Source organism: Myxine glutinosa, chromosome 7, assembly GCF_964187855.1.
Source record: "Myxine glutinosa chromosome 7, kmMyxGlut1.1, whole genome shotgun sequence".
In the NCBI taxonomy this organism is placed as follows: domain Eukaryota; kingdom Metazoa; phylum Chordata; class Myxini; order Myxiniformes; family Myxinidae; genus Myxine; species Myxine glutinosa.
In genome coordinates this window covers 160507363-160522049 of record NC_136267.1, presented here as the reverse complement: position 1 = coordinate 160522049, position 14687 = coordinate 160507363, and the positions used below count along the sequence as shown (strand labels likewise).

The window sequence follows — 14687 nt, the reverse complement described above, 5'->3', positions numbered from 1 at the left end:
TGCTGCTTGATATGCAGTAACAATCAATTTAGACTTGTGCGTGCTGCCTGCAGCATATGCTGCTTGATATGCAGTAACAATCAATTCAGACTTGTGTGTGCTGCCTGCAGCATATGCTGCTTGATATGCAGTAACAATCAATTCAGACTTGTGCGTGCTGGCTGCAGCATATGCTGCTTGATATGCAGTAACAATCAATTTAGACGTGTATGTGTGCTTCCTGCAGCATATGCTGCTTGATATGCAGTAACAATCAATTCAGACTTGTGTGTGCTTCCTGCAGCATATGCTGCTTGATATGCAGTAACAATCAATTCAGACTTGTGTGTGCTTCCTGCAGCATATGCTGCTTGATATGCAGTAACAATCAATTTAGACGTGTGTGTGCTTCCTGCAGCATATGCTGCTTGATATGCAGTAAGAATCAATTCAGACTTGTGCATGCTGCCTGCAGTATATGCTGCTTGATATGCAGTAACAATCAATTTAGACTTCTGCGTGCTTCTTGCAGCATATGTTGCTTGATATGCAGTAACAATCAATTTAGACGTGTGTGTGCTTCCTGCAGCATATGCTGCTTGATATGCAGTAACAATCAATTCAGACTTGTGCGTGCTGCCTGCAGCATATGCTGCTTGATATGCAGTAACAATCAATTTAGACGTGTATGTGTGCTTCCTGCAGCATATGCTGCTTGATATGCAGTAACAATCAATTCAGACTTGTGTGTGCTTCCTGCAGCATATGCTGCTTGATATGCAGTAACAATCAATTTAGACGTGTGTGTGCTTCCTGCAGCATATGCTGCTTGATATGCAGTAAGAATCAATTCAGACTTGTGCGTGCTGCCTGCAGCATATGCTGCTTGATATGCAGTAACAATCAATTTAGACTTCTGCGTGCTTCTTGCAGCATATGCTGCTTGATATGCAGTAACAATCAATTTAGACGTGTGTGTGCTTCCTGCAGCATATGCTGCTTGATATGCAGTAACAACCAATTTAGACTTGTGCGTGTTTCCTGCAGCATATGCTGCTTGATATGCAGTAACAATCAATTTAGACTTGTGCGTGCTTCCTGCAGCATATGCTGCTTGACATGCAGTAACAATCAATTTAAACTTGTGCATGCTTCCTGCAGCATATGCTGCTTGATATGCAGTAACAATCAATTTAGACTTGTGTGTGCTTCCTGCAGCATATGCTGCTTGACATGCAGTAACAATCAATTTAAACTTGTGCGTGCTTCCTGCAGCATATGCTGCTTGATATGCAGTAACAATCAATTTAGACTTGTTCGTGCTTCCCGCAGCATTTTACGATCCCGTAAAATACGGGACACCTGGTCAGCCTGCATCATAGCCTGCTCTTCACTCCCTTCCCTCGCATTCTGCCTGTTTAAGTGGAGTCCGAAAATGTCGTGACCGATGTCCCAGGACGGTGTAAAAGAAAATCACAGTACAATAATTACCTTAAAAAAAGTGAAAATAGTAAACTTTGGATCAATTTTACCTCACGTCTGGTGGAGCGTATTATTTTCAATTTAAAAAATCGCCTTTTTCCTAATTTTGCTCCGATTTCATTCGACATTTGGACATAATTATTTCGGCCATGAGTTGTGATCGTGAAATATTGAAACATTTTGAATATCAGCTTTTAGTAAGCCTGTACGATAATCTGGCCAGGAGCCAATCACAGTGCACCTCACACCAGCCAATCAGAGCAACGGGGAACGGATGAACGGACAGCCATCCTTGTCTTATATATAAAGATGTTATTAAGAGACAATCAATCACCCTGTTGAACCCATCTGTAATTTCCAATTTTATATACTAGCGTGACTCAGCGCGCTCCACGTTCCTCACCACACGTCGTTACAGAGGGGGTAGGCATCTCTGACCATTTCGGTGTCTTTTGGGTCTTCATGGTGTTTTGGTTCTACAGGGCCATTTGGGTCTTCAGGGTATTTTGGATCCACTGGGCATTTAAGGGTATTTTGGGTCTTTGAGGTGTTTTGGGTCTTCAGGGTCTTTTGGGTCTTCAGTGTCTTCAGAGGTTTTTGGGTCTTAAGGGTGTTTTGTATCCTCTGGGTCTTTAAGAGTCTTTGGGGTGTTTTGGTTATTTGGGGTATTTAAGGGCCTTTTGGGTCTAAAGGGTCTTTAAGGGTCTTTGGGGTCTTCATGGTGTTGTGGGTCATTGGGGTCTTTTAGGTATTCGGCACCATTTGGGTATTCAGGGACTTTTGGGTCTTCGGGGTGTTTTGGGTCTTCGTGGCATTTTGGGTCTTTGTGGCGTTTTGGGTCTTCGGGGTGTTTTGGGTCTTCGGGGCGTTTTGGGTCTTCGGGGTGTTTTGGGTCTTCGGGGTGTTTTAAGTTTTCGGGGCGTTTTGGGTCTTCGGGGTATTTTGGGTCTTTGGGGGTCTTCAGGGTATTTTGGGTCTTCAGGGGTCTTGGTGGTCTGAAGGGTCTTGGGGGAATTAAAGGGTCGTCAAAGGTTTGAGGGGTCTCAGCAGTCTTAACGCAATTAAGAGGGTCAACAAGCATTCTGAGTATTGCGCTGCAATACACGTCCCCTACCAAAGTTCAAAGTGCCATAACTTTGTCAAAAATGATCGAATATGCAAATTTATGCACGGTTGATGCTGGTTTTCAAACTTGATCTGAGGTATGCTGAGACACGTGTGTGTCACGCCTCGCCTCGTTGATAAGCCCCCAAGGTCGCTCTGTGGAGCGGCCTGCACGTATTGCATTGTGTGAATTATATAATTACCAACCCACGGTCTGAAGTAGTAGCGATTCAAGATATCCATTTTTAAAAATATTTTCGTTTAATTAACGATATCTGCCAAACCACGTGCCCTATCGCAAATTCCAAAAGGACATTTTAGTAGACTGACATGCTGAACAGATCTGTGAAGTTTCCCCTCGATTGGATCAAAAATGAGGGAGGAGCTAGGTTTTAAAGGTTCATTCTTAAAAACGTCATAACTGAAACCATGTGAAGCATGACGTCATGCTCGCTGAAGTTTTTGTTCGTCATGGGTATGCGATTCTGCCTGCAAAGTTTGGCCTCGATCTGTTCAGCCGTTGCAGAGAAAAAGGGGTTTTCGTGTTTTCATGAAAAACAATACGGCGGCCGAACTACGTGACCTATGACGTCATAATTATCATTGAAATATTCCACAGACAGAGTCCCCCCCTACGGTGAAAATTTGATCTCAATCGGTCCAATTATTGCAGACAAAATGGTTTTTAAAGGAAATTAAAACTTAAAATAGCACTGACTTAAGGATCATCAGAATTCCCAAAGTTCAAAGTGCAATAACTTTGTGAAAAATGATCGAAACGTCGTGACGTTCGAACTTGATCTGTAACTTATCATGAGGAAACCATGTGCCAAGTTTGAAAACATTAGCTTTAAGAGTTTAGAAAAAAAGTCCGGAAAACTGTTCTTTGCGTGACAGACTGACGGACTGACAGACGGAGGGAGGGACGGCGTGAAAACCTATAGTCCCCTCCGGTGTGCACCGGTAGGGGACTAATAACATGTAGGTTTTTAGTTTATTTTTAGTCTTTTGACCAGAAATTTCACAATTGTTCATTGTTCTACTTCTTCCTCTCCGCCATCTCACTTGCATCCATCTTGGCTTTCAGCACATTCAAAGTATGAACCAAGTGATTGCGGGCATCCTACTATTGATTTACAAATTGGTCACTGCTCACTGGTTTCGACACCAATACAATTTTATATTACGGATCCCAGGTACCAAAAAGCTACATACACCTAAGAAACAGTTTCAAGCGGAGCACCTCGTCGCCATTAGAGCATTTAAATTGCATCAGATATGGCAATAAATGTGAATCGTTGCTCCCAGCTTGCGGGCTCGATGACAGAAGATGCCTTTTGTATTTTTGCCACCTCCATCCCAACCCCGTTTAGAATACCCTACAGGCATGGCAACTTGGGCAACTATATATGGGCTTCGGGGTGTTATATATGGGCAACTTGCTAATTGTTTTCACGTTATTTGATGTACCGTACTATTTACAATGCATTGGTCCTGCCAACGCAGTTGATGTTTACAAGGTTACACTGGGAGGTTTGCCATTGCTTTCCCAGCGTTCTCCTTATAAATGCTGAGCGTCAAACAACGAAGACCGGTCATGCAGGTATTGTTACAAATAATGTACTTTAAATTATATCAAAGAAGTTTCATCTATCGCGCCGCATGTACTCGATCATCTTTGATAAAAGTTTGTCAAATGGGAACTCCCTGTCTATGTATTCAAAATGGCAGCCCAGCACTGCACCGTGTTACATACCGTGCATGTCTCGTGACAAAGCACACCACCACCACCACCACCTCCACCACCACCCACGTCACACAGGATTCGAGGGTATCACGATTTGAGAGATCCACTCCCTAATATGTTCGCTTGCATTGTTGTGCTGATTGAAGAAGTCGATGAAACAGGACAAATGACTTCAAACAATTAGATTGCTGCCAAGGATGTTTAAATATATATATTATGACCCAAAAGGGACACCAGGGCCGGTTGCTGGAAGCCCGGATAAGCCTATATATATATATGCACACACATACAGTGCATGCAGAAAGTATTGAGACCCCTTCACATTTTGTTATGTTGCAGCCTTATGCTGAAATCGTTTAAATTCATTTTTTCCCTCATCAATCTACACTCAATACCCCATAATGACAAAGAGAAAACAGGATTTTAGAAAGTTTTGCAAATTTATTAAAAAGAAAAAACTGAAATATCACATTTACATAAGTATTCATACCCTTTGCTATGACACTTGAAATTTAGCTCATGTGACTCCCATTTCTCTTGATCATCTTTGAGATGTTTCTACACCTTGATTGGAGTCCACCTGTGGTAAATTCAAGTGATTGGACATGATTTGGAAAGGCACACACCTGTCTACATAAGGTCTCACAGCTGACAATGCATATCAGAGCAAAAACGAAGCCATGAGGTCGAAGGAACTGCCTGCAGAGCTCAGAGACAGGATTGTGTCGAGGCACAGACCTGGGGAAGCCTACAAAAAATCTCTGCTGCGTTGAAGGTTCCCAAGAGCACAGTGGCCTCCATAATTACCCTCGCCAGAGAAGAGGGTATTGCATTTGAGTCCGTTTGTTACTTGCCGGAAAATATTCCGGCAAGTATGTTGATCGGTTGGTTTGTCCGTCTGTTTGTGCGCAGCACTACGTCTACACCGTTGCACGTAGAATCGCCAAACTTTACACACATATTTATCTTGCCCTGGAATAGACTGTGCCCAATTTTTTAACTCTTTTGGCCCAAGGCCTCCATTATGACGTCATAATTTGATAATTCGACAAGTACAAAACTTCATCCAATCAAGATGCAATTTCTTGAGCGACATGACGGCATAAACTGGTGGAGAAAAAAATATAATGATGACGTCAACGGTCACGTGGTTCGGCCGCCATCTTACAAAAACCGAAAAACTTTGCACCTCTATATCTCTGAAAGTACTGAACAGAAAAAAATTGAGACATGGCTCATTGTAAAGAACTCTCCATGGGGAATAAAATATGTTAATGATGTCATAGGTGCCTCCATTATGACGTCATAATTCGACAAGTACAAAACTTCATCCGATCAAGATGAAATTTCTTGAGCATCATCAAGGAATAAATTAGTTTCGAAAACAAATAATGATGACGTCATCGGTCACGTGGTTTGGCCGCCATATTTGTCCAAAATGGCCGATTAAAAAAGTACATTCCTGCAAGTCCTTGGTCTCTGACCGATTTTTCATCTGTCTGTCTGTCTGTCTGTGTGCAGCACTACGTCTACACCGTTGCACGTAGAATCACCAAACTTTACACACATATTTGTCTTGCCCTGGAATAGACTGTGCCCAATTGATGACGTCATTGGTCAAGTGGTTCCGCCGCTATCTTGGAAAAACCGAAAAACTTTGCACCTCCATATCTCCGAAAGTGCTGAATAAAAAAAAAATTGAGACATGTCTCATTGTAAAGAACTCTCCATGGGGAATAAAATATGTTAATGATGATGTCATTGCTGCCTCCATTATGTCATAATTTGACAAGTACAAAACTTCATCCGATCAAGATGAAATTTCTTGAGCATCATCAAGGAATAAATGTTTAGAAAACAAATAATGATGACGTCATCGGTCACGTGGTTCGGCCGCCATATTTGTTCAAAATGGCCGATTAAAAAAGTACATTCCGTCAAGTCCTTGGTCTCTGGCGATTTTTCATTTGTCTGTCTGTCTGTTTGTCCGCACAGAATAAATGTGATTTTCTCTGCAACCGTTGGTCCGATCGACAGGAAATTTTCACCATATGTGCATCCCCACCTGAAGAATTTTTAAATGATAATTATGACGTCATAGGTTACGTGGTTTGGCCGCCATCTTGGAAAAACCGAAAAACTTTGCACCTCCATATCTCAGAAAGCGCTGAATAGAAAACATTGAGACATGGCTCATTCTAAAGAACTCCCCATGGGGAATAAAATATGTTGATGATGTCATCGGTGCCTCAATTATGACGTCATAATTCGACAAGTACAAAACTTCATCGATCAAGATGAAATTTCTTGAGCATCATCAAGGAATAAATTAGTTTAGAAAACAAATAATGATGACGTCATCGGTCACGTGGTTCGGCCGCCATATTTGTTCAAAATGGCCGATTAAAAAAAGTACATTCCGGCAAGTCCTCGGTCTCTGACCGATTTTTCATTTGTCTGCCTATCTGTGCGCAGCACTACGTCTACACCGTTGCACGTAGAATCACCAAACTTTACACACATATTTGTCTTGCCCTGGAATAGACTGTGCCCAATTGATGACGTCATCGGTCACGTGGTTCCGCCGCCATCTTGGAAAAACCGAAAAAATTAGCACCTCTATATCTCGGAAAGCACTGAATAGAAAACATTGAGACATGGCTCATTCTAAAGAACTCCCCATGGGGAATAAAATATGTTGATGATGATGTCATAGGTGCCTCCATTATGGCGTCATAATTCGACAAGTATAAAACTTCATCCGATCAACATTAAATTTCTTGAGCATAATCTAGGAATAAATTGGTTTAGAAAAAAAAATGATGACGTCATCGGTCACGTGGTTCGGCCGCCATCTTGGAAAAACCAAAAAACGTTGCAGCTCCATATCTCTGAAAGGGCTGAATAGAAAAAATTGAGACATGGCTCATTGTAAAGAACTCTCCATGGGGAATAAAATATATTAATGATGACATCATAGGTGCCTCCAGTATGACGTCATAATTCGACGAGTATAAAACTTCATCCGATCAACATTAAATTTCTTGAGCATAATCTAGGAATAAATTGGGTTAGAAAAAAAAAATGATGTCATCGGTCACGTGGTTCGGCCGCCATATTTGTTTTAACACAAAAGCCTTAAAAAAACACTGAAAATACATCCTGGCGAGGGTTTGCAATCTCTGATTGCTCTTTTTCTTGTTCTTAAATGGAAGAGGTTTGGAACAACCAGGACTCTTCGTAGAGCTGGCCGTCCGGCCAAACTGAGCAATCGGGAGAGAAGGGCCTTGGTAAGAGAGGTGACCAAGAACCTGATGGTCACTCTGGCTGAGCTCCAGAGATCCTGTGTGGAGATGGGAGAAACTTCCAGACGACAACCATCACTGCAACACTCCACCGATTTGGGCTTTATGGTAGCGTGGCCAGATGGAAGGCAAACAGTTCAATCTTGGTTTCATCAGACCACAGAATCTTGTTTCTCACAGTCTGAGAGTCCTTTAGGTGCTTTTTTGCAAACTCCAAGCGGGCTTTCATTTCATTATTTTTATTTTTAATAAATTTGCAAAACTTTCTAAAATCCTGTTTTCTCTTTGTCGTTATGGGGTATTGAGTGTAGATTGATGAGGGAAAAAATGACTTTAAACGATTTCAGCATAAGGCTGCAACATATAGTCAGGTTCACTATGTTTTTTCGTTCAAAATCGAGGTAGATTAGCAAACCTATACATTTTTGGAAACGTTATTACATGGAAAATCTGAAAATCAATGTTTACATTTGCCAATTCCAACCAATTCGATTCGACCAATTCGACCAATTCCATTCGACCAATTCGACTATTCGACCAATCGCTTCGATTCATCGAATTCGATTCGATCGACCATTCGACCAATTCGATTTGCCAATCAATTTGACCGACCTTTGCTTGTGTGGAACGGACTGTGAAAACGATGCGGACTATATTGTCGGATACGACACACAGGACAGTGATGGCGAACTCTAAATGGCATATTCTGTAATCGTGTATGTTTGATGCCATTGACTGCCTGTGTAGATGTGAAGTTATACTGACTGCATGTGTATGTTTGGTGATATGAATTATTGTGACACATTTTGATGTTATTAACTGCCTGTACAAAATGATAACATGTATTTGATTATGCAACTTATCGCGAATATAAAGACATTATTTTGCAATTCAAAACCTTTGATTCGTGCCTTACCATTCCCCATAGCACTAATTTGATACTTTCATTGGATTCCTTGTCCCTGAAAATATAGGTTTAGTATATTTTAAAAAGTTTTTAGGGTAATTAGAGGCAGAAATAGAACAAAATATGTATTTTACAGTGGCCATTTTGAAAATCCAAAATGGCCGCCATACAGGTATCTCTCCAAATGTAAACATTGATTTTTAGTTTCCTTATGCTATAACCTTTCCAAAAATGTATAGGTTTGCTAATCTACCATGATTTTGAACGAAATATAATTTATTGACATAGTGAACCTGACTAATAACAAAATGCGAAAAAGTGAAGGGGTCTGAATACTTTCTGAATGCACTGTATATCTTGTGGATAAATCACATATCCGGTGAATTCAATTTATCCACTGGATAGCTTCTCGCAGCCGCGGGCCCTGACCTCTAGTTTCCATCATCCTTACAGATGGTCTTTTCACTTCTGTCTCAAACATCACTGCTGTATTCAGCTTCATTACCAACGTGCATTTAAAATTAATTAAAAAAATATCATTCTCAAACCTTGCACATTTAAAAATCCAAAATCAACTTAAACAGAAAGCAAATGATCTGAAATGACGGCAATTTTTTTATCTTTACGAATGTTGGAGAAGAACAAAGATGGCCTGAAGTCCATGGAACCAAAACTTCATTCCTGTTGAGGCAGCATCTTTATTTATTTATTTTTGTGGACAGACCAGTCAAGGTTCATGGAAGAGTGAATACACTGAACGGATCAGGATGCAACGAGAGAGAGACAGAGTTAGAGAGAGATGAGAGACAGAGTTAGAGAGAGATGAGAGAGAGGCAAAGAGACAGAGAGACAGAGTTAGAGAGAGATGAGAGAGACAAAGAGACAGAGAGACAGAGAGAGAGAGAGAGGGGCAGAGAGAGAGAGAGAGGGGGAGAGAGAGAGAGAGAGAGAGAGAGAGAGAGAGAGAGAGAGAGAGAGACAGAGAGAGAGACAGAGAGAGAGAGACAGAGAGAGAGACAGAGACAGAGACAGAGACAGAGAGAGAGAGAGAGAGAGAGAGAGAGAGACAGAGACAGAGAGACAGAGAGACAGAGAGAGAGAGAGAGAGAGAGAGAGAGAGAGAGAGAGAGAGAGAGAGAGAGAGAGAGAGAGAGAGACAAAGACAGAGACAGAGACAGACGAGACAGAGACAGAGAGAGAGAGAGAGAGAGAGAGAGAGAGAGAGAGACAGAGAGAGACAGAGAGAGACAGAGAGAGAGGGAGAGATGAGAGAGAGACATATGAGAGAGAGATGAGAGAGAGACAGAGACAGAGACAGAGACAGAGACAGAGAGAGAGAGAGACAGAGACAGATATACAGGGAGATGGAGATGGAGGAGATGGAGATGGAGATGGAGATGGAGATGATGGAGGATATGGAGATGGAGATGTAGATATAGATATAGATATAGAGAGAGAGAGAGAGAGAGAGAGAGAGAGAGAGAGAGAGAGAGAGAGAGAGAGAGAGAGAGAAATAAAGAAAACACCAACAACAGGGATGAGGGACAAAATAGAGGGAGACAGACAACATTTGGTGTGGGGAAGAATTTGGGGAGGGGTAGAGGAGGACGCATGGGGTGGACAGGATGGATACAGAAGGAAGCTCTCAGGAAGGAAAAACTGGAAATTTGGAATGTTGAGGGCTGTGGTTGCGGTGTTAAACGGGCTAAGAAAATATCATGGGTTTGGATGGGGGATACAAGACGGTGGTGAACAGGTGTCTTGAAGACCTGGAGGGAAGAATGAGATTGAAGAGAATGTAGAAGTTGGTTCCACAGGTGGGAAAAAGAGGAACAAATGCGTGGAGGTGAGCAGTGATCTTGGAATTCATCTGCTTCGTCTCTAATTTATTTGGTTATTCAAAAAATCTGAGCAAGGCATGTCCTTCATCAACAAGTGGAACCACGTAAAGAGCAGACAGATGTCGTTCAGAGACATGCAGACACATGGTGCAATTCCGCACAGCCGTCGGGATACCGCGTTTGCCCAATGATAATGCGAGGTGGGAAAGCGACACACCTAGAGTTTCACACCCACCTTAAGTAGTGCATGCAGACAATGACAACACCCCAGGAGTAATGATACCACTCGGGACAATTGTTCTGCCATCGCAATGTCTGCACGAGCCGGGACACCTTGTAGACCCTCTTCTTCGTGCTTTCAATCTTTGGTGACAATAACAGATTTGGCTCCTGGTGACAAGATTCCTATTTCCTTGCAAACCCATTCTCAAATTCTTCATTTCGAACAATATTTCAGTGGAAAGCAATCGAGATGAGGAATTGAGAAAACACAGGAGCGTTCCGAGCTCAAATGACACGAAACAATTTGTTACAAACTCAAAACAGAATCTTTAAACTGGAACTTTAAATAAAAAAGGGAAAAAGGTGAGGGCTAATCTTTAGAAAATGCATGACTGACGAGGCTCAAGGCCGAACATTGATTTTCCGGTTTGTTTGCAATCAAAATTCCTCGCTCCCACCCAAGGAAAATGTCACAACAAAACATTTAGCAAACAGATGAAGTTTCACAGCACAAAATGTCGTGTTGCAGGAGTAACTACTTTTACAAGGGATAAAGGTTTAATCAACCTTAAAACGATTTATACCTTCATTTCTTACAACCGAATAAAAACGGATCAAGTAGTCATTGAGTTGTGACTGTGCCAGCAAAGCTACCCAACAGCTATCTGGTAGCGAGTCACGCACGACCTGGTAGCTTGTCACGGTTTAACTGGTAGCTTGTCACTGTTTATCTGGTAGCTTGTCATGGGCTATCTGGTAGCTTGTCACAGTTTACCTGGTAGCTTGTCATGGGCTATCTGGTAGCTTGTCACGGTTTACCTGGTAGCTTGTCACGGTTTATCTGGTAGCTTGTCATGGGCTATCTGGTAGCTTGTCACAGTTTACCTGGTAGCTTGTCACGGTTTAACTGGTAGCTTGTCACGGTTTAACTGGTAGCTTGTCACGGTTTACCTGGTAGCTTGTCACGGTTTAACTGGTAGCTTGTCATGGGCTATCTGGTAGCTTGTCACAGTTTACCTGGTAGCTTGTCATGGGCTATCTGGTAGCTTGTCACGGTTTATCTGGTAGCTTCTCATGGGCTATCTGGTAGCTTGCTAACAGTTTACCTGGTAGCTTGTCATGGGCTATCTGGTAGCTTGTCACAGTTTACCTGGTAGCTTGTCATGGGCTAGCTGGTAGCTTGTCACGGTTTACCTGGCAGCTTGTCACAGTTTACCTGGTAGCTTATCATTGTTTAACTGGTAGCTTGTCACTGTTTATCTGGTAGCTTGTCACGGTTTACCTGGTAGCTTGTCACTGTTTAACTGGTAGCTTGTCACGGTTTATCTGGTAGCTTGTCTGTTTATCTGGTAGCTTGTCACGGTTTATCTGGTAGCTTGTCGCTGTTGATCTGGTAGCTTGTCACGGGTTATCTGGTAGCTTGTCACGGTTTACCTGGTAGCTTGTCACTGTTTACAAGGTAGCTTGTCACGGTTTACCTGGTAGCTTGTCACAGTTTATCTGGTAGCTTGTCACAGTTTATCTGGTAGCTTATCACGGTTTACCTGGTAGCTTGTCACTGTTTAACTGGTAGCGTGTCACGGTTTACCTGGTAGCTTGTCGGTTTATCTGGTAGCTTGTCACAGTTTATCTGGTAGCTTGTCGCTATTTATCTGGTAGCTTGTCACGGTTTACCTGGTAGCTTGTCATGGGTTATCTGGTAGCTTGTCACAGTTTATCTGGTAGCTTGTCACTGTTTAACTGGTAGCTTGTCACGGTTTACGTGGTAGCTTGTCGCTGTTTATTCTGGTAGCTTGTCACAGTTTATCTGGTAGCTTGTCGCTGTTTATCTGGTAGCTTGCCACGGTTTAACTGGTAGCTTGTCGCGGTTTATCTGGTAGCTTGTCACGGCAATCTGGTAGCTTGTCACTTAGCTGGTAGCTTGTCATGGGCTATCTGGTAGCTTATCATGGTTTACCTGGTAGCTTGTCGCTGTTTATCTGGTAGCTTGTCACGGGCTATCTGGTAGCTTGTCACAATTTATCTGGTAGCTTGTCACGGGATATCTGGTAGCTTGTCACGGGATATCTGGTAGCTTGTCACAGTTTATCTGGTAGCTTGTCGCTGTTTATTTGGTAGCTTGTCATGGGTTTTGCCTACTTGAAGATAACAAATAATTATATCAAAGTGCAAGTTGAGGTCGAAGAGGACCAAAGCTTTCAGTTGCAGATTCACGACGAAAATAAGTCTCATCACAGGACATTTAAAATACAGAAAACTGATTTATTGCATAATCAAATTAAAGTTTATTAGTTACAACATTTTGTGAACTCAAGTAATAAACAAGGACGGGCAACACAAATCATGGAAGGGCATTTTCCGAGACGTGAGGTTTTGCGCAAATTAGATGCAATTGTTGACAATTACTTATCCAAGAGCCAATCATGACCGCAATCCTCCTGCAGAAAGAGCATGTTAAGCAATGCTGTTAATAGGAAACTGCATTTGTAGAATAAAAAATAATTAAAAACAAAAACTTCTAAATACGGTGGTTTGCTCTCGAAGCTCGCTCTTCGAGTCTGCAGCATTCAGCACGATGACGGTCAGAAAAACGTATTAGCGTGAAGCAAACGTCTTTCCCCTGCAGGAAAACAACGTTCAAGTGAAAAAAAAGACCATCCTAAAGAAGCAAACGGCATCAGAAATTGTTCAGATAAACTTCATGACACCGACAAATCATTTCAGTGAATACGAGTCAACCCAACTTATTGCAAAGCCATTAGTTTTTGCCAAGGTGTACCTTAGACAGCAACTGTTTTGTTTGTGGATATACTATCCCACCAACAGTCTTGGGACGTTCCTTTCCAGTTGTGAGAACTGACCACGTGTACAATTTGCATGACCGTCTATATCATTGATAATATTACAGTTGTGCTTTGAAGCATTCATTGAACGAATGTGACATTAAACAACATGGAAATCCAAGTACTCACAAAAGAGAACAGATGTACGTGCAATTCCGTTCACGTTACAAATAAATTTATTTTCACTGGAACATATGACATTGCTTCAAAGTAAGATTATCATTTCGTATGCAGCCTGTGACTGCTGGTTGCATAATTTCTGGGATTGCGGTTGTGCTGCTGATGCAGTTCCCCCGTTACCAATAAACTGGACCTCATTTGCCCACCTCGGAAAGATGACAGGCTGACTCAACTCACCTGGTGTAATTTAATAGTACAGTCGTGGCCAAAAATATTGGCACCCTTGCACTCTTGTCAAATAACTCACAATTTTCTATAAAAAAACAAGTTGAAATTGACAAAAGTATTTGGTCTCCACAATTTTTTATTTCATTGTTAATATTACAGAAACCTTGATTTTGATTCAGAACTTAATATATCCTTTTAAATCAGAAAATAAAAACAAATGGCATTGACAAAATTATTGACACCGTAGACTTAATATTTGGTAGCACGGCCTTTGGACAAAATAATTGCAGTCAAGCGCTTCCTATAGCCATGGATGAGCTTCCTCCACCTCTCTACTGGCAGTTTGGCCCATTCTTCTTGTGCAAACTGTTCCAGTTCTCACAGATTTGAAGGGTGCCTTCTCCCAACTGCTGGTTTAAGGATCTCCCCACAGGTGTTCAAATGAGATTGAGATCTGGACTCTGCTGGCCACTTCAGAACAGTCCAGCGTTTGGTCTTGGACCATTCCTGGGTGCTATTTGAAGTGTGTTGTTTTTTTTTTTGTTTTTTTTTGTATACAAGGTCGAGGCTCGTGAAAGAGCGAACATTAATCACACAGAAAGACAAACCGACACATAAAACATATAACATGGGGAGCGGTAGGACAAGATGGGGAGAGGGGGAAGGACACAAACACAACATTTGAGAGCAGGGACCGAGAGACATGGAGACATCGAGAGATCTGAGAGAGGGCGAGGGCTTTGGGGGGTGGGGGGGCATGGGAAGGGGCGGTGGGAGAGGTATAAAACATATGGACACTGCCAGGACTTCCAGGAAAGAAGTTGGAATTTCAAACAAGGTGGATCTGGGGTGAATTAGCGGGGGTAGAAAAGATCAAGGTTTTGGATGGGGGAAGATAAGAGATGGTGG

At 42.1% G+C, this 14687-nt stretch overlaps 1 protein-coding gene across 1 annotated transcript in view; it reads right to left on the bottom strand.

Annotated features, from left to right (window-relative positions):
* Positions 1-12828: 12828 nt before the first annotated feature.
* The window catches only part of ARPC2 (actin related protein 2/3 complex subunit 2), a 104149-nt gene continuing 102290 nt past the window's right edge, over positions 12829-14687 (bottom strand). Inside the window, exon 10 of the mRNA XM_068123479.2 lies at positions 12829-13207. Within this exon, the coding sequence (XP_067979580.1) occupies positions 13183-13207 (25 nt within the window). The 3' untranslated portion in view covers positions 12829-13182. The remainder of the gene's footprint in view (positions 13208-14687) is intronic.